General features: G+C 43.5%; 1 protein-coding gene across 1 annotated transcript; it reads left to right on the top strand.

The window, feature by feature from the left end:
* Window positions 1–1,296: 1,296 nt before the first annotated feature.
* EHD4 (EH domain containing 4) lies at window positions 1,297–25,217 on the top strand. The gene is made up of 6 exons (XM_081890388.1): window positions 1,297–1,990; window positions 11,013–11,189; window positions 16,029–16,126; window positions 19,360–19,772; window positions 22,282–22,446; window positions 24,291–25,217. The coding sequence occupies exons 1-6, from the start codon at window positions 1,758–1,760 to the stop codon at window positions 24,825–24,827; spliced, it is 1,623 nt and encodes a 540-aa protein (XP_081746514.1). The 5' UTR covers window positions 1,297–1,757; the 3' UTR covers window positions 24,828–25,217.

The following is a 25,217-nucleotide window of genomic DNA, read 5'->3' as shown; positions in this document are numbered from 1 at the left end:
CCAATTTCGACTACGGAATATGTTCCACAGATGTAGCCACGAAGAAGGCCCTGCTCCTTAATGGGACTGTAAACAGACTTCTCCCCACCCCCTGATTTTCATAGCCTATAGGGAGCACACAGGCAGGGCTGGATTTAAGCTACTGAAGTTAATGGGGCCCTTTATATGTCAACAACAAACTGTCACTGTTTTTTTGTCTGTTGAATATATGCTATATAGTAATTTATGGACATAACAGGTATCTAAAGACATGCAACCAGTCCATGCAGAATGTAAGCACCCTATATATAGAAATGAACAGACCAATGATATTTTAGGGAGCAGGCTAGCAGGCAGGGCCCATTACTTACATCACAGGAGCCTACACAACACAAAACACTGTTGCTGTATGTAGGTTTTATTTGTTTTTTTATCTTATATTTTGGAAATGTACATCGGTTTTTCCCCTTTAATTTATTGGGGAGCCCCCAAGAGAGTGGGGCCCTAAGCTATAGCTTGTTTAGCTTATCCGTAAATCCAGCACTGCACACAGGCATCCAGGTGGGCAAAGACAGCTGCTCATGCAAATTGCAGCTGCTGCCACCTCTCACTCACCTGTGCACTTCCCTTTGGGTGGCATAATGGTGGGAGCTGAGCATAGGGAGCCCAATTGTCCCCTCCACCTTGAGAAGCAGACAGCAAGGAAGTAAAGCCTTCCAGCGCAGCAAAGTACTGTACGGAGAAGACAGGCAAGCAGTAGTAGTTGCCCCTTGTCACCATCACTGAGAATTGCCAGAGACCAAGGTTCAAATCCCTAGTCAATCATGAAGCTCACTGGTTGACCTTGGGGGCCAGTCCCTGCCTCTCAGCTTAACCTACCTCACAGGGTTGTTGTGGAGATTAAATAAGGAGGGGGGGAGCCATGCACGGCACCTTGATCCCCTCCCCGATTGCTATGCCATCCAGAAAGCGAGCGCCGGAGGAGCCTGCTCCCTGTAGCAGCAACAATTATTATTATTAAATATTTATACCCTGCCCATCTGGCAGTTTCCCCAGCCACTCTGGGCAGCTTCCAACACAATATTAAAATACAATAACCTATGAAACATTAAAAGCTTCCCTAAACAGGGCTGCCTTCAAATGTCTTCTAAAAGTCTGGTAGTTGTTTATCTCTTTGACATCTGATGGGAGGGCATTCCACAGGGCGGGTGCCACTACCGAGAAGGCCCTCTGCCTGGTTCCCTGTGACTTGGCTTCTCGAAGCGAGGGAACCGCCAGAAGGCCCTCGGCGCTGGACCTTAGCCTCCGGGCAGAATGATGGGGGTGGATACGCTCCTTCAGATATACTGGACCGAGGCCATTTAGGGCTTTAAAGGTCAGCACCAACACTTTGAATTGTGCTCGGAAACGTACTGGGAGCCCCTTGGCTTGCTCGCCTCTCCTTTCCAGTCAGCACAAGGGGGAACTGCTCATGGAGGAGAGCAAGATCCCTATAGTAACCGCACCATAACGTGGAGCCAGGCCCCGCCCCTCGAAAGCAGCTCTGTTGGGTGACCGAGAGAAAACTGAGTCTGAGGTGCTTCCAGCCTCCGCCCCGCCGCCCGAGAGAGGCCGGCGCAGAGCGAGGGCGGAAGGCACGGAAGCGGGGAGGAAGGGCGGGGCTCGCCGTCTGCCGGCTCGGCCTTCCAGTGCGGGCAGCGGCGAGGCGAGCGAGGTGGGTGGACGGCGGCTGCGTCTTATTACTATTATTACTACTGCTGCTGCGAGAGGCGGTCGAGATGTTCAGCTGGCTGAAGCAAGGCGGGCGCCACCGGCCCGGGGAAGGCGAGGACGTGGTGGAGACGGTGACGGGCGGCCTGAAGGAGCTTTACGCGAAGAAGCTGCTGCCGCTGGAGGAGCACTACCACTTCCACGAGTTCCACTCGCCCGCGCTGGAGCCCGCCGACTTCGAGAACAAGCCCATGGTGCTCCTCGTGGGCCAGTACAGCACCGGCAAGACCACTTTCATCCGGTAGGTCCGGCGCGCGCGCGCGCGCTCGCCGCCTGGGGGAAACGCCTCCCGGCCTCGCCAGGCGGCGAAGGGCGCGTCAGCTCAGGCGCGCACGTCTCCCTTCTGGCCCAAACTGGCCCATCTCTCCCTCTGTGAAGCACCAGGCTCTTCCTCCTCCTCCTCCTCCTCCTTGTTATTAGTCTAATATGTACATGGAGGTCTTCTTATAAGGTCCGCCACATGCCTTGGCTGGGCTCCTGTGCCTGCAAACACAAGGGGGAAATCTTTCAGCTGCTCGGTGTCTCCTTGACCTGCCTTTGGAAGTGCAGGAGGGGTGAGGCAACCCTCTTGTCATTTCTGAGCAAGTAACTCAAATATGACTAACTTCCAGGTCATTGCCCCACAGTCGTTTGAAAAAGTGACACCTGCCAAAGTTTGTTATATTGCCCTTTATATTTATAGCCTCTCTTTCCTCCAATGAGCTCAAGGTGGCCTTCGCCAGCTGTCCTCACAACAACCCTGTAAAGTAGGTTATGGCGAAAGGAGGTGACTTGCCCAAGGAAACTCAAGAGGATTTCGTGGTCAAGTGGGAAGTTAAACCTGGGCCCAGTTGAACCATTGCACCTTCCTATTAGTTCCAAAAATGATTAGCAAGTTTGGGTTGTAGGGGTTTGTTTGTTTGTTCCTTTGCTGTGTGGTCCACTTGATTACTGTTATCCATCCCTGTCATAAAAGTGGGGAGAAATAAAGTAAGCACCCTGTGAATGGTGCTTGTATGTATATTGCCACATTTTGGAAATGTTTAAATACGTTTTTGTTTTGTAGCGGTATTTTTAATCTCTTCAGTGGTTGCTGAGCTCCTTTGGAAGGAAGGGCAGGATGAAAACTCAGTAAACAATGATAACATCCTTGGATCAGTCATGATTTGGAAGGCATGGGGTTATAAGCCCCAATGTATGTATGTTGTTGAGGGACGTGGGTGGCGCTGTGGGTTAAACCACAGAGCCTAGGACTTGCCGATCAGAAGGTCAGCGGTTCAAATCCCCGCGACTGGGTGAGCTCCCGTTGCTCGGTCCCTGCTCCTGCCAACCTAGCAGTTTGAAAGCACGTCAAAGTGCAAGTAGATAAATAGGTACCGCTCTGGCAGGAAAGTAAACGGTGTTTCTGTGCTTCTCTGGTTTGCCAGAAGCGGCTTAGTCATGCTGCCCACATGACCCAGAAGCTGTATGCTGGCTCCCTCGGCCAGTAAAGCGAGATGAGCGCCGCAACCCCAGAGTCGGTCATGACTGGACCTAATGGTCAGGGGTCCCTTTACCTTTACCTTTTATGTATGCTGTTAACTATGATAGCAAATACTTGAACTGGCCATAAGATGTGGAGGTTTGGTGAATTTCAAAAGAAGGGTCTGTAGTAGCGAATGGTGATGGGTTCTCTTGTTTGTCCCAGCCAGCATAACTGGGCACATAAGTGAACTTGAGAGGCATTCCGCTCCCGTCATCACTGCCTTGTTGTGAATGTGTTGACGATTGTATCTGTGTGGATATGCCTCTCTTTTTGGGCAGTGTGTTGAACTAGGATAAGCTTCAGTGTTCTGTCTGTTCTATTGTTAGGGTCTTGCTGGGTAACTACCATATTCTATCTGTCTGAGTGAACAGCACAGGCCAGCACACTAATATTTTTAATGCTTTGTAATCCAAGTATTATTCATCTTCCCAAATAATCTGTAAGATAATGTTCCCATTCTGCAGACTAGAAGTTCAGGTTGAGAGTATATGCGCTGTACTAGCTCTTATTGCTAAACAATGGCAGTGCCTCCTCACAAATTGGGCATCTTCCCTTGCCATCTATTATGTATTGTGGTGTTTTTTTCCGTATTATGCTTAACTGGATCTCTACTTTGATTCAGTTTGCATAGCAGGGGTGTACCTTTCTTTTTGTCATGACAGGTAGGGATTCTGGAGCCAAACTAGTCCCTCTTCACAGATGCTTGCATACCAAATATTCCATAACAGCTGATGCTGTGTGATCTCTAATTTTCCTAGATATTAATCCTGTTAGTGCTCTCCCTTGCTGTGGTGAATATTCACTGCACACATTCCCTCTTCTTTAGTCCCGCATAGCTCATTGGTTAGTACACATGTGAGGGCTCTTTTTCAGTGCATGTGCATGGAAACTAATCTACTGCATAAAAGTAAAATTCAGATGCATTTTCTCTTCCAGCTTTGCTTCTGGCCCTGCCCACCAACAGCTTACAAGCTCTGGAAGGTTGCACAGAAGGGATTGTGCCCCATTGGCTGAAAAAGAGCCCCAATGTGTATACTAATTAATGCAAGATACATTGTCATAGTTCAATGACATATTCTAGCCAGGTAAATACACTCAAGAAGGGTGTGAAACAGGGTCAGTGAGGGAGAATCTCAGAGGCCAGAGAAAGAGACCTGGAAGGTCACATTTGGTTCCCATGCTTGAGGCGTCTCATCCCTTGGTTGTTACGTCAGAGTGTAGCCCTTTCAGCATTTTACCTTTCTGACATCTCATTGTCCAGTTATCCTGAGCTTTAATATTTACCTTCACAAAGTCAGTGCTACACCCCATAGGTAAATATCCCAGGAAGTTTTCTTAATAGGCCTTAACTTGCAAAAAAAAAAAAAAAATTTCCACTTGCAAATGTCTTCTAGAGGAGAAGATGTGTTAGTATTTTGTCTTGTGACAATATCACATGCATTACTAACAAATGACATGGACTTTAGTCATGCCATTATAAATTAGTTAGGCTTTAAGGTACCACAAAACCCTTCAATTTTGCTTTTAACACCAAAGGGCAATTAGATGTAAAGATGTTGAAGGAAAGTGAGGTGGTTAAGCAGAACAATGACCTTGAGGTTGTAGGTGCTGTTGTGATGGATACAATAAGGAATGCCTACGGCTGTGCAGAAAAGTGTACAATATTGATGACTGAAATTATGTAACATGGGATTTTTTTAAAATGTCCTTTAAACCACATTTTTTAATTTCTTTACATTCCAAAGCTGTACAGTACACTTGCAGTAACAGCTTTCCTGACTTCAGACCACAAAGATGATTCTGCCATTGTGTTTTTCTACTATAGCTGTGTTTTCTTCCTCAGTGTTTGCCTAGACAGCTTCGAAACAAATATCAAATTTTAATTCAAAATCCTAATAACTAGGTTATTTTACAGACGGAACTTAAAATTCATGTAGAACAAATAATTTTATTTCTAAGAAATTCCCTTCCTTTCTTTTTGCTTTTCCTTGTACAGGAAAAACACAACTGAACAATTTGTATATGTTACACATTACATTGTATATGCATTATACTATACATTACTTAGTTGCATTCTTCTTTCATTTATCAACACACTGCTCAGACTTGTAACTTGTTTGAAATGTTCACTTTAAATTATTGCAAAGGTAACTGTAGGCATTAATGGAGTAAGATTTTGACCAATTACAGTATTTTTCGCTCTATAACATGCACCAGACCATAACACACACGTAGTTTTTAGAGGAGGAAAACAAGAAAAAAATATTCTAAACGAAATAGTGGATATATGATTTTTGTGGTTCATGCTGTGGCCACAGACATGTGATCTGACAGTGAGTTTGGAGTAGCCCAATGCAAAAATCCTGAGGATCCATGTGGATCCATGCTTTGTAACCACGGAGGAGGGAAGGAAGGGGAACCATGCATCCTCTGCTCACGACTGCAGCAGATCCCCCCCCCCCGCCACCCGCAGGCATTCCGCTCCATAACACGCACAGACATTTCCCCTTACTTTCTAGGAGGAAAAAAGTGAGTGTTACGGTGCAAAAAATACGGTACTTTTATTAACAATTTGTTTGTAAGACATTTTTGAATTATATAGAATGCCAATTTTCCTTACTAGGTTGCAAACAAGTAGACATTTCTTTCATAAAGTGTTTTCTTTTTGACAGATATTCACATCAAACAAAAGTGCAATGTAATTTGTCTTTATTGTAAAGCTATACAAATGCCACAGGATATATGTGAATATCTGGAAAATCTAGACACTCCACTCTATTCTCTTCTAAAACTGCTTTTGGGGAATTTTGACCATTCTTATTTGTTCACTTTTTCATGGTCAGCTCAGGGGAATGATACACATCTGTTGTTTCTGAAGATGACTTAGATGATTTGTATGTAGGTGGGGCATTGAATAACCAGTCAGCCTTCAAAACACAAACAAAAAAAGCATTGTTCAGAAGCAGCAAACTATTTAATGGCCAATTAGAAGCCTGGAGAAACAAAATTGTTCTAACCTGGCACCTGAAGGTCATTGGGTTATGCGCCAGGTAACTGAGATTAAGAATCTGATATGCCACCACCAGAAATACCATATCCCTTGTAGTTGCTCACCTCTTCTCTCCTCACTCCCTGATTGTACAGAGAAAGGTTAGTTTGTGAAACAGACAGTACATGTGTGGGTTGATTGTGGCTATGCTTCTACCAGAAGGCATAATCACATAAATATTTTCTGGTTTGTTGCATGCACTTTCCAGTTTATGGTATTTCTCCTCCGTGATTTCATGTACATAAAATGTGGAGAAATGAGTATGAAACTGTTTTCTCTCTTTGACCTTTTTAGTCTGATTGTGAGGCAGAACAGAGAGTGCACATATTTCGCTGTACTGCTGAGATTTCATGCGCTCCTTAACCTCCTCACTTTCTATTCCTCCTTACTGGTTTCAAATGCCATGTGTTTTATTGCAAACAGGATTTCTACTCTTCAGCAAATCTAGTACCACAGGACTGGCCTTTTCTTTTCTTTCTTTTTTGCTTGTAAGTAAAAAATTGTTTTTAGCCTGGTAATTCAGGGTGGAGTGCTCATAACAGAGGAAAGAGATCAGCCCCGTTGCTCTGCACTGCCCATCAGAACAATTTATGGATTCAACTCACCTCATCCTAGAACCCCAGCAGTGCAAGTGAAGCATTTCCATATTGCTGAAGCAAGTATGCTTCAGACTGGTTGTGTTCAAATATTTTCCCTTCAGGATAACCTTTCCATAGTGGGCTGAGAACCTCTGCCTGCCTGTCTGTGATGGAACCTCTGTGTATTAGAAATGTTTTCATTATGCAGCTTTTAATTATGAATAGGAAGATGACTGGTTAGCAACCTCTCTAGAGTGTAATGGGTATGAGCAATAATTCTTATAGCTTAAAAAAGTTAGCACAAACAATAATTTAACAATTAGATAAACCAAAGTACTCAAGCCCTTTTGTTACATTAAGTTGTTTGTAACTACCCATAAGAAGTTCATTTCGGTCTATTGGCTCTCTTGCCCATATTGACCACATTCAAACAAGCTTATGACACAAAATATGATAGCTTGAATCAGCTCTTCCTCTGCTTCCTGATGCCTTTTCAGCTGTCTTTCTTTTTTATTCCTAAGGTTCTGTCTTCAGTTTCTCCTTCTCCTCCTAATTGTCACCAAGTTACCCCCCATCCCCACATCTTTCCCCCACCCCCCTTCCCTCCCTTCCTCTTTTACAGCAGTCCTTTCACTTGCCCTTTTATGACTTCCTAGCATTCCATGGTTGACTTATGTGGAGCACTGGTTGGGCTTAACTGGGCCTCATCATTGTCCTGTGTGAACTAACATTCCACCTGGAACACACCATACCCTCTGCTGCGACTGAGCAAGTGCAGGAAGGCTTGTCTGGCATTACAGATTCTTCCCACTGTGGATTCCCTGATGAACTTACCCCAACATTCCCTGGAGTGGAGTTTGAAAAGGACTTCTGTGATTACCACAGCAGGGACTCAAGGATAACTCTTAGCACTGCTCTGGTTTGAAGCTCAAATTGAACTGGGCTTCAGGAAAAAAATTGACTCCATTGAGCTGAAAGAGGATGAGGTGGGAATGAAATGTGACCAGAACACAAAGAATCAATCTTCAGATATCCTCAGGATGTCTGTTGTGTGAACTACTCTACATTTTGCAGACTATCTTAAAATAGCCTTCCTGTATATCACTCTATGCCTTTGAACTTTTGCTCCCCTGATACCTACTGGCCACATAAATCCTTGCTTTTCCTGTGTTAATAATATAACAGAGTGGAGTGGGGAAAATTCACTTTTGTCTGCTTTTATTGTACTCTGCCTCTATTTTTTATGAGCAATTTGCAAGTTGAGAAGGAAGATGGTAATATGTGTGTGTGTCTACTTCATAAGGCACTAGGTTCGCAAACCTCTGACATGGAGCAATTTAGTTCAAGTTAGTCCTGTGCATATTTACTTGGAAGTAAGTCCTGGTGAGTTAAATGCTATTAAATGTGTTTAGGATTGCAGCCTGAAATGCTGCATCAGAGCACAGGTCTATCTTGTCTAGCATTCTCTCTCCAACATTGGTTAGCCATATACCTTGGGAAGTACACAGGTGGCAGAACTGTTCACACATTACGAGTGAGAGATCAACTGTTTTGAGTCCATGATGTTTTTGTTCGGTATCCCTTGGTTTATCCTAAAACTTTTAATTTTTAAAAAATGTGGGGGGGGACTAATGTTTATCATGCCATATGGTAGTTAATTAATCCCATAAAGTACTTACATGAGGTGTAATGAAGGAAATGTTTCATATTCTGTATCCATTCCAAATATATCATTCCTAACCATGTACATATTTATCTATATTTTATCTATATTTATATAGTTTTCTAAATGAAAAAAGACCTGTCTTGCTCAGTCTTCTTCCACAGGGAAGATTATATTATTATTATTATTATTATTATTATTATTATTATTATTATTTATTTATTTATTTATTTATTTATTTATTTATTATATCCCACATTTCTTCCCAGGACCTCAAAATGGCATAAATAGTTCTCCCTCCCACCCCATATTATTCTCACAGCAAACCTGTGAGGTAGGCTAAGAGACAGTGACTGACCCAAGGTCACCCAGTGACGTTCATGGCTGAATGAGGATTTGAACCCTGGTCTCCCAGGCCCTACCTAGCCTGACATATTGTAGAATAGAACACTGAGCATTACACAACACAGGCTCCAACCCCTAAATCGTTTTAGTTGCCTTTTTCTCTACCATGTCTCTTAGAAATTTGTTGACCAGAACTCTTCACAGTGTTTTAAATATGGCTGCACTACGATGCGCCATGATACATGAAATTAAATATTCATTCCCTTTCCCAATATTTGAATTTGGCTTGTTGCTATAGCACCCAAAGCTGACGTCTTAGTGAATTGCCTATTAGCACAGATAGCATGTGAAACTGGTTGCAGTATGGTTGCCTAAATGTAGCAGGGAGGGTGGGCTGCTTTTTAAAAACAAGAACAAAGTTAATAGAGCACAATTACAAGGAGCTGAAGCTTTTATTTTATTGACAGTGTGCATCAGAAATACAGAATTTCTGTCCTGCAACAATAAAGAATTCCTCGTATCTTCTATCCTGCCTTTATTTCCCCCCTGTGTAAAGCAGGAAATGGATAACCCAATAAAATGTTGCTAGGTAATCGTTTATGGATGTGGGTAGTGGAAAAATAATTGTCACATGGTTTATTTGAGAGCAGATTGGAAATAATGCTACTTGGCACGCCAGTTATAATTGAATTCATCTAGCTTTTATTGTGGCTGTCAAAGTCTGTTAATTTTTCATTTATGTTACTAAAATAAGTGAATTATATCATTCATGGAAACACTGAACAAACATAGTGATTTTTACATGTTTTCTCTTTAGGACTGGCAACCTAGGCAACTGACTAGTCCAATATTGCTATTTGTCTGCCTATTAGTTGGCCATGCTCCATAAGGCAAAAATGTTGCTATGTGGGTGACAGCCGAACTTTAAACATTTCACTATACAGTAGTGTCACTTCTTAGCAAAGGCAGAAGAAAGAGTGGTTTGTCACCTAACTGTGCAGCACTCAAGGGCAAACATAGCTGAATAGAAAATAAATATCTCCACTTCTTTTTAAAAAAAGTTTGTTATTATATACTGCACAATTTAAGATTAGAAAAGACCATAGGAGATTAAGACTTGGTCTAGTAATCAGGTGAACAGGAAGAAGGGTATATTGACTGACTTGCATGGAGGTTAAAAATCAGTTTAATCTGCTGGTGTTTGAAGATTTGATCCACAACCTGCTTGGCACAATTGCCTGATTCTTGCTGTTTCAGGATAAAATCCAAGAGAAGAACTTGCTCAGTAAATTGCTTACATTTACAGAAATATTGCATAGCATTTATACGAGATAGAAGAATATCATAGAGTTGAGTCCAATTTAGTTATTGGGAGGGTGGAACAACTTTGGGATAAAAGGAAAAACAAACTTTTACTTGAGCAAAGGAACTCCTCCTCCCTCCACACTCCAAATCTTCTCCAGAGGGTTGTGGGTGCCCCCAGAACAGATGGGGTGTGTGCATGGCATGTGAGGGTAGGAAAGGAATTTCTATTGCATGATTGTATCTGGTTCGCCAGAAGCAGCTTAGTCATGCTGGCCACATGACCCGGAAGCTGTACGCCGGCTCCCTCGGCCAATAAAACGAGATGAGCGCCACAACTCCAGAGTTGGCCACGACTGGACCTAATGGTCAGGGGTCCCTTTACCTTTACTTTTAAGTTTCATTCACACAATGAATGAATAGTTCCATAACAGTAATAGTTAATTAACTTGTTTCTGTAATCAGCCTATCTTTCAAACCTGATTGATTTTTTGTTCTTATACATAACCATTCTTTTACATAAATCTGATCATACAGCTAACTAACCAAATCTCTTTCATCTAGCCGTAGGGCCTAATCTTTTTTTTCTTCTGTACACTTCCTTAGATTTTATTTGCAGATAATGGTGAACTTACAAGCTTGCAGCAGACAGAAGTAGAAATATAGTGGGTGACTCAGTGATGGTGACAGTTGTAGAAATCCCCGTTCAGGGAGAGTTGGCTACTGATCTCCCTACTTACTGTTAGAAGGGTTGCCCTTCATGTTTTGTGTCTCAGTTTGTTGACTGTTTCAATTTTAGTATTCTTATTTCCCATTCCACAGGTATCTGTTGGAGCAGGATTTTCCAGGAATGAGGATTGGTCCAGAACCAACTACAGATTCCTTCATTGCTGTCATGTATGGAGACACTGAAGGGAGTGTTCCAGGGAATGCTCTTGTAGTAGACCCTAAAAAGCCGTTTCGCAAACTCAGCCGTTTTGGAAATGCATTCTTGAATAGGTAAGTAATGGTAGGTGGGAGAACAATTCTTGATGCTGTGTGCAGACTTGTTTTGTTCTTGGGGTTGAATTGCACTCAATGAATACTCCCAAGATGGAGTACTATAAGAATTCATTGTATGAGTTGCTTGTTGGCTGCAGCTATGAAGCTTTCTCCTCCCTCAAAGTATTGAATTCAATGTTTTTAAAAACAAGAAAATCCAGAAATTACAAATTGTTGGGCATGATCTTAAATATGTACCCAGCCCTCTTCCATTGATCAGATTGTCCCTGCTGTTTGCTATCTTGGGAGTAGAATGTGTCTACATTCCTTAGTTTTGCTTAAAATAATGGCAGGTGTGTGTCAGTGGTGGAGATGTGGCTGCATATTGTATATTTATTTATTTATTCATTCATTCATTCATTCACCATTTTTCTTTTCATTTGTCTCCTATCCCCATGGGAAATGTAGAAAAATAAGTGATCAGAATAGTTGTGTGTGTTTTAAAAATAAAACTTATTTCTGTTAGACTAAATTGCATTATTAGAATTGCTGTGATGCACATCTAATATTAATGCTTTTAAAGCAAAAGCTCAGAAAATGAATGTCCTTGTGGAGCAGGGGTGGAGAATTGGATCCATATGACAGTCTGAATCCCTAATGCCTTCCTGCCCACCTATGGGCCAGCTTTTGACAGGTGGGTGGGACCAGCATAGGATGTCAGGGGTGGGGCAGGCAGACATAGCTGTGGCAAAAGGCTTCACAAGGCCAGATTGGGACCCATCTCAGACCTGATTAGGCCTGCTGGCTGGGGGTACTCCAGCACTGCCTTAAAGCACTGAGTAAATACCAACACAAAGTTTGGGTGCATGCTGAAATTAATGTGTGGGTTTTTCAGAAAACAATGAGACTTCTAAGTGTAAATAAGAATTGAAGTTTTATCTAGCCCCATGTAGTACTTTAAAGTACAATATTTAAGGGGGACCAAATGCAAACTATATTAGTGCTTAGGTTTCTTTAATGGGCACTCCTCGGATGTAACTGGGGCAAGACTGCTCCACATTATATCTGTACCGTATTAGTAGTTGTCATTCTGTTGTTACTCTGCTGTATTCGCAGTACCCCTTGTACGTTCTGAATGCACCTATTTAAGTGGTTGAAACAGCTTCCGAGTAGTGATTTCTGGAAGAGTTTGGAAGACCTTCAAGGATGATGACTCAAAACTTTCCAAATAGTAAATGAAAGCCTTTGAAAAATGAATAAATGAGCCAAGAAGAATATTATTTGGGGTTGGGAGCCATAAACTACTTCTCTCTTGGCTGTGGGTGAGCCTCACACTATGGAAAGAGCTGCAAAAATATTAGACCAACTCCCCTAGCAATGACTCAGGCTTCGCATGGTTTGTAGGTATTTGCTTTCTAGCTTGCCAAATTCCAGAGCTGCTCCAGATAAGACACCCTGGAAGTTTGAATGTCTAAATGCATAAATTTAAGCTCTGTATCTCACTTTACTGCCATTAATCTGCTAAACGTTGGCTGCTCTCTGCGGGCATTGGTGTTTTGATTGATAAGCTACATTTTTAGTACCATGTTACTCTGTTTTGCCTGTAGTCATCAGCAGGTACAACATGCCAATGGGTTCATAATGTTCTTCTGGTTTCCACCACCTCCCATTGATCAAGGAGAGCCCTAAAGGGATTAATTGGTCACCATTGTGTGTGTGTGTGTGTGTGTGTGTGTGTGTGTGTGTGTGTGTGTTTCTGGCAGCATAAGTAAGAGACTGAGAGAGCTTTATGATGAAGTATTACTGGAAGGACAGATCCTGAAGCTGAGGCTCCAATACTTTGGCCACCTCATGAGAAGAGAAGACTCCCTGGAAAAGACCCTGGTGTTGGGAAAGATTGAGAGCACAAGGAGAAGGGGACAACAGAGAACGAGATGGCTGGACAGTGTTCTCAAAGCAACCAGCATGAGTTTGACCAAACTGCGGGAAGCAGTGGAAGACAGAGGAGTGCCTGGTGTGCTCTGATCCATGGGGTCACGAAGAGTCGGACACGACTAAACGACTAAACAAATTACTGTGAGGCAGATGCTTTCCATACCTCCCTCACTCTTGACATGGAAACAGAGTTAGAGCTACAAGCTCCAATTCTGCTACCCTGGCAGGAGCAAAGCACCGCTGCTAAGTTTTGTTAGCTTCGCTTCACCCCCTCCCCAGGCCCACGCAATTGCACCCCCACCCCCAATATGTGGAACCAGTTTCTAAACTCTGGTTCTGCTTTTGTGGCATGAGCAATGGGAAAGGGAAGACAAGGGTGGGGTGCATCCTGTTCTCCAAGTGTACTCACACCCCTCTTCGGCTTTGGTTGTTTTCCGTCATTCTCTGTGGGGTTTCTTCCTCTCTCCCAATGCACATAGAAACAAACTTGCCTAGCTCTTTCTAATCAGATAGATGCTGTTAAACATATTGTTACACAGGGCTGCTTCTCACTTGCAAAAGGTTTGTAGAATGCTAATTTTAATAAGTCTATATTAAAACTTCAGACACCTTGCATTTATACTGCTGTATAATGTCTTTCCCACTTTTTACTTTTTTGCTGCCCTTATCCCCTTTCCTATAAATAGCTTAGCTGTATTGCACAGTGCTATCTCCTTATATCACTGCAGTTCTTGTTTTTCTTGTAAAACTTGCTCCTACTTCTTCATTGCTTGGCTTCCGGAAAATTTTAAACATTGTGTCATTGTTTAGCTGGAATAAAAGAGCTCAGTCTTCTCCTAATACTGGCTTCTTTAGCTTCCAGTAATACTCAGCTGAAGTCAAAAGGATTTTGCAGAAAATATGATAGCTCAGGAGGAGGAAAATCACATTCTCTAGAATACGTTGTAAAACATTTTTTTTTCGCAGTTCAATCTTAAATCTGGTTTTAAAGCTCTTTTTTAAACAATCTGGTTTTTTAAAATCTGCAGCCCACACCATACAAAACATCGGTGATTGCATCCAACTTTAGATGCAGTGAGAGGTGCATGCTAACAGGAGGGTGAGAGATTTTTGCCATGTCTTCCTCCTGCTGCAGCCTGGAGCATGCTGCAAAATCTGTTCTTAAGGGTCAGCCAATCCCCCAAAACAGATTTGTGGGGTGAGTATCATTGAGAGCTGCAAAGAGGAGAAGGATTTGCAAAAACTGCCGCCTCTTCTCTTCTCTTCTGTTAGCAAATATCTCTGTTTGAGCAACAGCACAAGGACAACCAATAGGATTGCACCCTAGGAATTATTTTTCAAAACAGGGAAAGCAGTATTAAAAGTGGATGAAACTAAACAGCATACGTTACTCCACCTGGTATGTTTTGCTTGCTGTGTTTTCTTAACTTGTGCACCAGTGTGAAAAGACTCTCTTAACTAGGATATGGGTTAGAATTTGTCAATAGCCATGTGTGTTTTATAGTTTTTGGTCACTTTTTTCCCTTTCAAGAATGAGGAAGAAATCTTACTCTTGCTTCTCCTTCACTACTTGCTGTGGTTGGTATGTGAGAAATTGGGGTCCAGATGCCTGCTCCATCATGAACTGATCTGTCGTTTCCACCCCACCCCTTTCCCTTAGCCCATCTCATATTTATTGTAACATTAATTCAGCATATCCAAGTCACAACTGTAACCAATGATTATTCTCTATGTGGCATGGCTCTTCCTAAAATTTAATAAGTTTTGCTTTTTTACAAGGATGCTTTGATGGGAAACCCTGTATGCATTGAGATAATGTTTTCAGGAAAGAAACAAGTCCGTCTTGACAACTGATCATTTGTACTTGATCACAGAGAAGACAATGTCTGTAATACAGCAAGGCTTTTCTTCTTTTTGTATGGCAGGAAGGTAGTTCAGGATAACACCCCTCACATGTTGCAAGGATGGTAAGAAGGGTTACATCCAGCCATGCATTCAATGAGCATGAAAAGTGCCCCCTGCATTTCCCAATGTATGCATTGTAGAGCTTTTCCTTGTGAGGGGGGATCTCAGGATATTCACTCTTGGAATTTTACTTTTAGAAATATGGCAACCCTACATGAAAGAACCCTTTCTCACATGTATAGCTGAAGGGGAGGTGCCTCTTGCATTCCTTTAATTTTCATAGTGGTTTCTTTCTCTGCATATATCCATAAACATATATAACTTCTTGTTGTTGTTTAGTCGTGTCAAACTCTTTGTGACCCCGTGGACCAGAGCACGCAAGGCACTCCTGTCTTCCACTGCCTCCCGCAGTTTGGTCAAACTCATGCTGGTAGCTTCAAGAACACTGTCCAACCATCTCGTCCTCTGCCATCCCCTACTCCTTGTGCCCTCCATCTTTCCCAACATCAGGGTCTTTTCCAGGGAGTCTTTTCTTCCCATGAGGTGGCCAAAATATTGGAGCCTCAGCTTCAGGATCTGTCCTTCCAGTGAGCACTCAGGGCTGATTTCCTTAAGAATGGAGAGGTTTGATCTTCTTGCAGTCCATGGGACTCTCAAGAGTCTCCTCCAGCACCATAATTCAAAAGCATCAATTCTTCGGCGATCAATCTTCTTTATGGTCAAGCTCTCACTTCCATGCATCACTACTGGGAAAACCATAGCTTTAACTATACGGACCTTTGTCGGCAAGGTGATGTCTCTGCTTTTTAAGATGCTGTCTAGGTTTGTCATTGCTTTTCTCCCAAGAAGCAGGCATATATATATATAAGTATATAACTTAGTCTAACAGAAATATTATCTGATATACTTAGGGGGTCCCTCATTTGTTGTTCAGATACAGAAAAGGATTTTCTTGCTTTTCCTAGAGGTCTGAAAACTAATATTAAAATAACTGGGCCCTTTTGTTTTTCTCTGTAGGTTCATGTGTGCTCAGTTGCCCAATCAGGTTCTGAAGAGCATTAGCATCATAGACAGCCCCGGCATTCTTTCAGGAGAGAAACAGCGAATACGCAGAGGTGAGCTTGTTGCTTTGTTTTATCTATAGTAAAATGTATGTCCCACCCTTTCCCCATCCCAGAGTACTTACAACAAACAAAACAACATCAGGTTCTTAATTAAATAAGTAGTGCAGAAAAATAATTGCAGGGACTAGTGACCTGTTTTGCTGTACAGGCTAATCCAGCTAATCTCTTGAGTGCTTGCTCTATCAGCTTGGCGACAGCATGGTCCAGTAACATTCCTGGAAGTCTCTGGTGCCTTGTTTTAAATTAATGCCTGCTGAATGGATAGGGACCAGGTTTTATTAAATCCATGTTTTGCATTCTGTTGTGCATGGGTTGATATTGCTTTCTATAAAGTGAAAACTCACAGCCCTCATCTTTATACAACTAGAGTTCATTTTTTCAAAGAGACAACAGAATATATACTGGTAGCAGGATAAAGGTCTGTTTCAATGCTTGACCTCCCTGTTATCATAGTTCCTCCTCATGGAGGCTTATTCAATGATCCAGTTCACATGTCACATTAAACCACAGTTCAAAACAAGCTGTGGTTTAATGTGCAGTGCTACTCTTCCCCAACTTCTACGGCTGCTGGGAATCAAGCCAGACTCTGGCTTGTTGTGATGTCTGAATGTGAGTTCATGGTTCATTTTTATCATCCTGACCCAACAAACCACACCCATGGTTTATTCTGTTTTGGAGAAGCACAAGATAAAACTTGAAGTTTCTGTTCCCCTTGCATTTTTGCCCAATGCCAGGCTGGAGGATAATATTAATTTCAAAACTGAAGCAGAATCTGTTGGATTGTTAAATGCAAGGGAGCTCTCAGATGTCAGCTCTGTGTGGAAGTTCACTATTTTACTTGTTGGATCAGTCTCTCTCTTTCTCTCTCTCCCTCTCTCTCTCTCTCTCTCTCTCTCTCTCTCTCTCTCTCACACACACACACACACACACACACACACACACTAAGAGAGAGAGAGAGAGAGAAGCCTTATTTTGCTTTCCAAAATGAAAATATTTATTTCAGATACCACCCAGCTGCTTTCTTGAGCAATTACATAGTTATCTTCTTCCTACCATTTCCTCTTCTTGGCTGATATCTGATTTGCCAGTGATATCATATAACATCTCCATCTGTCAGGAAATCTCCTAATCTAGGGTTCTCTCTCTCTCTCTGTGTGTGTGTGTGTGTGTGTGTGTGTGTTTTAGAAGGTCTGTTTCTTATTTAACTTCAAAACAGTGACTACCGTATTTTTCGCACCATAGGACGCACCGGACAATAGGACGCACCTTGTTTTAGAGGGGGGAGAACAAGGGAAAAAAATTCTTCCGCTCTCTGACCAGTGCCCCTTCAGCAAAGCGGCAGGAAGCACTGCGCAGAGAGTGGGAGAATTTCCCCCCTCTTGTTTTCCCGCTCTAAAACAAGGTGCCATTTAAGGTGCGTTCAGGTGGCTACCTTGGAAGCCTGGAGAGCTAGAGGGGTCAGTGCGCACCGACCCCTCTCGCTCTCCTGGCTTCAGGTTCCTTTCGACCTGCTCTTTGGGGCTGGCGGGGGGAAGCCCACCACCAGCCCCAAAGAGCAGGTCTGGGAGCAGCGGAAAGGCGCAGCGGAGAGGCTGCTGCCATAGTCACGCGTCACTTCTCCAGCTGGGAGAGGGTCGCGGGGCTATGGCTTCTTTATCCCCGTCCGCGCTCTCCCGGCTGGAGAGGTGACGCACGGCTATTGAGGCTCCTGCCATAGCCGCGCGTCACCTCTCCAGCCGGGAGAGGGTCGCGGGGGGCTGCTTTAGCTCCGCGCGCGCTCTCCGGGCTGGAGAGGTGACGCGCGGTTATGGAGGCTCCTGCCATAGCCGCGCGTCACCTCTCCAGCCGGGAGAGGGTCGCGGGGGGCTGCTTTAGCTCCGCGCGCGCTCTCCGGGCTGGAGAGGTGACGCGCGGTTATGGAGGCTCCTGCCATAGCCGCGCGTCACCTCTCCAGCCGGGAGAGGGTCGCGAGGGGCTGCTTTAGCTCCGCGCGCGCTCTCCGGGCTGGAGAGGTGACGCGCGGTTATGGAGGCTCCTGCCATAGCCGCGCGTCGCCTCTCCAGCCGGGAGAGGGTCGCGGGGGGCTGCTTTAGCTCCGCGCGCGCTCTCCGGGCTGGAGAGGTGACGCGCGGTTATGGAGGCTCCTGCCATAGCCGCGCGTCGCCTCTCCAGCCGGGAGAGGGTCGCGGGGGGCTGCTTTAGCTCCGCGCGCGCTCTCCGGGCTGGAGAGGTGACGCGCGGTTATGGAGGCTCCTGCCATAGCCGCGCGTCACCTCTCCAGCCGGGAGAGGGTCGCGAGGGGCTGCTTTAGCTCCGCGCGCGCTCTCCGGGCTGGAGAGGTGACGCGCGGTTATGGAGGCTCCTGCCATAGCCGCGCGTCGCCTCTCCAGCCGGGAGAGGGTCGCGGGGGGCTGCTTTAGCTCCGCGCGCGCTCTCCGGGCTGGAGAGGTGACGCGCGGTTATGGAGGCTCCTGCCATAGCCGCGCGTCACCTCTCCAGCCGGGAGAGGGTCGCGAGGGGCTGCTTTAGCTCCGCGCGCGCTCTCCGGGCTGGAGAGGTGACGCGCGGCTATGGAGGCTCCTGCCATAGCCGCGCGTCACCTCTCCAGCCCGGAGAGGGTCGCGGGGGGCTGCTTTAGCTCCGCGCGCGCTCTCCCGGCTGGAGAGGTGACGCGCGGCTATGGAGGCTCCTGCCAGAGCCGCGCGTCGCCTCTCCAGCCGGGAGAGGGTCGCGAGGGGCTATGGTGTCTTCGCTCCATAGGACGCACACACATTTCCCCTTCATTTTTGAAGGGGAAAAAGTGCGTCCTATAGAGCGAAAAATACGGTACGTTGGAAGTGACCCAGCCAAAATTAATGACAATTTTTTTTAAAAAAATTCAATAGAACTAGGTTCATGATTAAATATTACTTTGAAATTCTGTAATAACTGATGGCAGAATTTCTGTCAGATAAAAGTTCTACATTTTGTGATTTAAAATACCCTTTGCCCTTTGCATCATCAAAGCTAGCATGAACCTGCAAGTAGTCTCACTGAATGTATCTAAGGTATCTTGAGTTTGCCCCCAATACAACATCTGAACTTGCTGTTTTCCCAAGCATTTTAAAATTATGTCCAGACTCTTCTCAAAGTACCTGTGTTAGAAAATTAAAATTACTTCTAAATAATTCTAAGCAATGTCAGATTTTATACTCTCCCCTCTCTTTCTCCCCTTTCTCTTCCAGGCTATGACTTCTGTCAGGTTCTGCAGTGGTTTGCTGAGCGTGTTGATCGTATCATCCTCTTATTTGATGCCCACAAACTTGATATTTCTGACGAGTTCTCAGAAGCAATCAAAGCGTTCCGGGGTCAGGATGACAAGATCCGGGTTGTGTTGAATAAGGCTGACCAAGTAGACACCCAGCAGTTAATGAGAGTCTATGGAGCACTCATGTGGTCTTTGGGGAAAGTGATTAACACTCCAGAGGTGTTGCGTGTCTACATTGGCTCTTTTTGGTCTCAGCCCCTGCAAAACTCAGAGAACCGAAAGCTGTTTGAGGTGGAAGCACAAGATCTGTTCCAGGACATCCAAAACCTACCACAAAAGGCAACAGTGAGAAAACTGAATGACCTTATCAAGAGATCGCGACTTGCAAAGGTAAAATTGTGGGATAAAGCTTGACTTTCCTTGAGCACTTCTTGGTGAAGTGCCTTTTTTGTTATCTTCTCTGCTTTCTGTGCAGCAGTGGACAGTCTCTGTAAAGTGAGTTGAGCTGACAGTATTAAATCAAGGTGATTATTGTTTAACTTTTATGGGAGGAAAGGAAACTTTCCAGACCAAGAGGGACCTGTGGTCCTTAACTTGTTCATAAATGACTTGGAGTTAGGGATGGACAGAAAAAGATTGCTGATGACAACAATTTTTTCCGGTTGGGATTCAAAAAGGGAACTCCAAAAGATCTCTCCAAATTGGGTGAATGAACATTAAAATGGCAAATGCCGTTTCAGTGTAAGCAGCTATAAAGTTATGCACATTGGGGCAAAAAATCCTAACCATATGTGGAGTCTGAACTGGTAGTGGTTTAGCAGGACACCCAGTGAAACTTCTGACCTAGTGTGCAACAACTGTGAAAGGAAAGGACAGTTTCTCAACCCATCCTCCTTCCTCCAATCACCATCAGCCCCTCAAAAGCTCATCCAGAGAGTCTGTGGCCATCCTGAACTATCTGGGATGGGGTGGTGGTGAGGGCATGGGAAACATTCCTTTTATAAACATCCTTATCTTAGGATCAAAGTCCAGTTTTGGACAATGCTCCCCACCCAGTCTCGTGGGGCTTGAGGGGGTGTTGTAGCTGAAACTAGGTGAAACTTTGCTTCCTTGAACTTTCTTAGCTTAACATAGAATCTAAGCCAAACTGTTAATTGTCTAAGTGACAAACAGAGTTGAAAAGGAAGTTTGAAATGACTTTAAATGGATCCCAATCAATACAGCGGTTCTTTTAGAGCACCACGTTCTTTCTTTCTTTTTGTCGGTGTTTGTTTTCTTTTATAGAAAAGCAAAAGCACTATGTAGGTTCTCATTTTGATGTTGCCTTTGCCTCCTAAGCATACTCTTGAAATTCCTATCATGTTAGAATAATTGAGTAAGTCAGTTGTCAGCTCCCTATCAACTTCAGGGTCTTATCAGCCGCTCTGGTATTCCTTGTGTGCAGTGTGATAGGTCATATTTAAATGCTTTGAAGGCTGAAAACTTCATCTGTAAAAGCACAATGGGGGCTTTGAAGAAATGTAATTGGTTAAATGAGACAGGGGGAAATACGACTGAAGGCATTCAGCATTTGACTTCCCATACTCCTTGCATCAAAATCTTGTCATTCTGTCATGGATCACATTCAGTAAGAATGTAGAAACTTGCTGGATCAGTGTCATAATTTGCATAAAAATAATAGACAGATACCATGTTTTAAGCTCATTTGCACACACTTGATCAATACATCCTAACTGAATCCTCACCTTCATTCTGTTACAGTAGCTCGCTCACTCTTGCTTATTTGCTTTCTCTAATCTTTGCTTGGTTCTTCTCTATGTTCCTTATGTCTGTATTTGTCTGTCTATGTAGTTAAGTGCTTGATGTTTCTGCTTCACATTGTATTAGATGGGTGATTAAGTGATGGATAGGAAGAAGGGTTGTAGGGTTTGTTCTTGCTAAAGTGAATATTCAATAAACTTTTAAAGTGATTCATTTCAATCAGTTTACTGTTCATACAGTTTACTGTATGATACATAAATAGTAGCTTAATTTTTCATAGACAGGAACTGCTCTGCTTTCCTCATGTCATCTCTTTGTGGTTGTCTTTAAATACAGAGGCAGCAAATATATAACACACACTTCTATTTTGGTTACATTCAATGCATATCATTGGCCTTGCTCACATGCCACTTTAAACCATAGTTAAACTTAAGTAAGCTATGGTCTGGCTTAGCAGTACAGCTGAACCTGGGCAAACAAACCATAAGCAGAAAACTAAGAACAAACCTTGGTTACACTTGGTTGTGGTTTGTTTGGAGAAAGACAAATCACAAGCCCAGCTTTGGGGGTAACACTAAATCTGTTTGTTTCCTGGCAGTCTAGCAGCAGGGGAGGAGTGAAAGGTGCGTGGCTTTAGCCCCATGCACAGTTTAACTATGGTTTAAAACTGATGTCAAAACCGGACATTTTAACTGATAGGTTTGTAATTTTTTTTGGAGGGGGGATGACAACCACATAGGCTAAATTCATAAAAGTTTATGAGCAAATAATATGCTTTCCCTTAAGGAGGCCCTACCTTTCTTTAACATAGTCATTATCTGCCATCTCAGCCACCTGTATTTGCACTAAGCTGCAAAGTGACATCTCAGTAGTTTTCCTGGCTACCACTTTTTTCTCTCTTTCTTCAAGAGACAGAATGTTATAATCCCTTTTATTTTTTCTTTTGGAGATGGGGAGCAGTTTTTGCAAAGCTAAAATGAGTGTGTCAATTATATGGAATGTTTAGTATTTGTGTATTTTGTACAATACAAGAAACATGAAACTGGTGTCTCTTGAGGGTTTTTCTTGTTCACATCTGTTGTGAGGTAGGAGGCATGAAAATCACTGCTAACTTGAATCGCCTGCTGTTCTGTTTTAGGTACATGCTTATATCATTAGTCACCTGAAGAAGGAAATGCCTTCGGTATTTGGAAAAGAAAATAAGAAGAAAGAACTGATCAACAAGCTACCTGAGATTTATGTTCAGTTGCAGCAACAGTACCAGATCTCACCAGGGGACTTCCCTGAAGTCAAGAAAATGCAGGTACTGTACCTCAACAGATGCATAGTATGTTTACCTCTAATTATTTCAATCACAGCTTTATCATGAAAAACTCTACCAAAAAACAACAACAGCTTTATCTATTATATAAGGAAATCAGACACTTAATTTGTTTATTCAGTACATTTATTTCCTGCCTTTCAAGGTGTCATGCATAGTTATCCCCCACTCCTTTTTTTAATCCTCACAGATAATAGGTAACCTCGTAGTTGAATCTGGCTCGAAATTAGGACCATGTAGAAGGCACATCAGTGGGATTACTAATAAGGCATTGCTCAAAAATGGCTGTTTCAGGTTTCATAAGCCTGGACTACACATGAGCCAAGTGACACATGATGCTGCATTGCATATAGTTTTTTACCTTGAAGTGGGATTTTTTTACTTTACAAATCGATCTTGGGGTGGTGGTATCTTTATGTGAAACAGAAGTTCTGTGCAGAGGGAAGAGGAGGAAGGCTTTAAAAGCTCCTATCTCCAGTTTTTTCCCCCCTGGGATCTCAAGAGGTAGTGGGGAAAATCAAAACCCTGTAGGTGCAGATACCAGTACCCCCTCCCTGGGGGACTTTGGGGGAGAGAGCTACTGAAAGGGTAAGAGGTCAAAAGCACCATTCCCCATACTGGTCTTCTACTTGATATTGTAGCCTCTGCAGCTGCATTTGGTGGTGTTGGGGCTTATGGCAGAACTTCCAAGTTTGGCGTTGAAAGGTATGTAGATTATGAGAATGTCACCAGAAAGTTAGTCATGTCTCTGTTTCTTTTCAAGTTGCTCAATACCCTTCTGAAACAGAGAACAGCTGAGACAATTGAGAAATGAGTTGCTAACTGAAACTGTCACTCCATGAACAAGCACAAAAAGGTGTATCTTTAAGAATATCATACAGTAATTAAGGCTGACTACACAGCCATTGTTGTGGCTGTATTGTGGTAAGCTGATTTTTTTGCAGGCTATCCCAGAGTGGCAAGATTCTCTCTGGATTCACATGCAGGCACCTCTTTAGACCATAATTAGGCCACAAACTGGAAGCCATTTGAAATGTGTGTTATGACAAGCTGTGACTTACACTAGATGATTCCACTGTGCCAGAACTGCCTGGAAACATCAATTTAGGGTGATTTTGTTATGCAAGAACAGCCCTAAGAGAGCCACTTTTGTAAAGTAAATAGATAAGTAGGGGTGCAATATAAGAACAGCCCTGCTGGATCAGACCAAAGGTCCATTTAGCCCAAATTTCCTGTGCTCACAGTAATCAAGCAACTGCCTATGGGAAGCCTACAAGGAAGGCGTGAGTATAATAGCACTATCTGCTTATGATCCCCAGGACAATTTAGAGGCATCTTGTCTTGGTTCTGCGAGTAGTCCATGGATGGCCATCATGACTAGTAGCCATTGATAACCTGAGCCTTTGTGAATTTATCTAGTCCCCTTTTAAAGCTTCCCAAGTTTGTTGCCATCTCCACATCTTGCACAAGCAAATTCCATAGTTTAACTGTGCACTATGTGAAGAAGTGTTATAGCTGTGTCTTTGCTGGTACAGGGTAAAGGTTTGTAAGTACACAGTCTTACTGTCAACACTCCATTGTTTCTCTTCAAGTACCTTGGCTTCCTTCTATCTAAAGCATTTCACAGAACTATATTTTTGTGTTGTTTTTCTATGGTGCAGCCTGGGTAACTATAAACATGGACACAGATTCCTAAATTGAAGGCTTCTTTCATGCAGCATTCATTCTGGACTCATCCTTATTCGCACTTGGCAGATGCCAAGAATTTTATCAAGGAATTGTTGAACAGTGTTCTTTCTTGCAATCACTGTTTTTCCATTTCACAGGAGCAGTTGGAGAGATACGACTTCACCAAATTCCATTCTCTAAAGCCAAAGCTGATTGAAGCTGTAGATAATATGCTGGCAAACAAAGTTGCCTACCTCATGACTCTGGTGAGCCAGGAAGAGCGTAACACGCCTGCGCAGAAGGTTCAAGGTGGGGCATTTGATGGCACCACAGTAGGACCATTTGACCAGGGCTATGGGGAAGGTGCCAAGGAAGGAGCCGGCGAGGAGGAGTGGATTGTTGCCAAAGATAAACCTATATATGATGAAATCTTTTACACTCTCTCGCCAGTCAATGGTAGAGTCTCTGGGGCCAATGCAAAGAAGGAAATGTTGACCTCCAAACTGCCCAACAGTGTCCTGGGAAAAATCTGGAAGCTTGCTGACTGTGATAACGATGGCATGTTGGATGAGGAGGAATTTGCATTAGCAAAGCATCTTATCAAGATAAAACTGGAGGGTTATGAACTCCCCAGTAGCTTGCCTATCCATCTGGTACCTCCATCGCATAGAAAACCTTTGCGTGGGGCACAGTGATAAACGCATTCTAAAATTAAAGTTCAGTACCTGTTACAGTTAAAGATTGTATAACACACTTGAAGGTAGGGTTCTTGTCAAGCATTTTAGGGCCACTTCAAACACTGAATCTGTCCTATATGGGTACCACTTGCACACAAAAAAGCACAGAAGCTATCATGTACCTCATGCACTGGGGAGCGATGCTTAGTGGCAGTTTTCTGGTATGTGCATTTGGGCGACATGTATATCTTGTAAAATAAACACAGGTATAGTCATGGCATGTGTCATGACCGGCTCCATATGCTTTCTGTCATTTGAAGTGGCCCTCACTTAGATGCTGCATTCCGTGCACATTACAGGAACTAGCAACATAGCACAGGGATAAACCTATGTTAATAGATCTGAAGA

The sequence above is a fragment of the Podarcis melisellensis genome (assembly GCF_964234715.1).
Source record: "Podarcis melisellensis genome assembly, chromosome: 1".
NCBI lineage: Eukaryota > Metazoa > Chordata > Lepidosauria > Squamata > Lacertidae > Podarcis > Podarcis melisellensis.
This window is presented reverse-complemented; position numbering and strand designations above follow the sequence as displayed.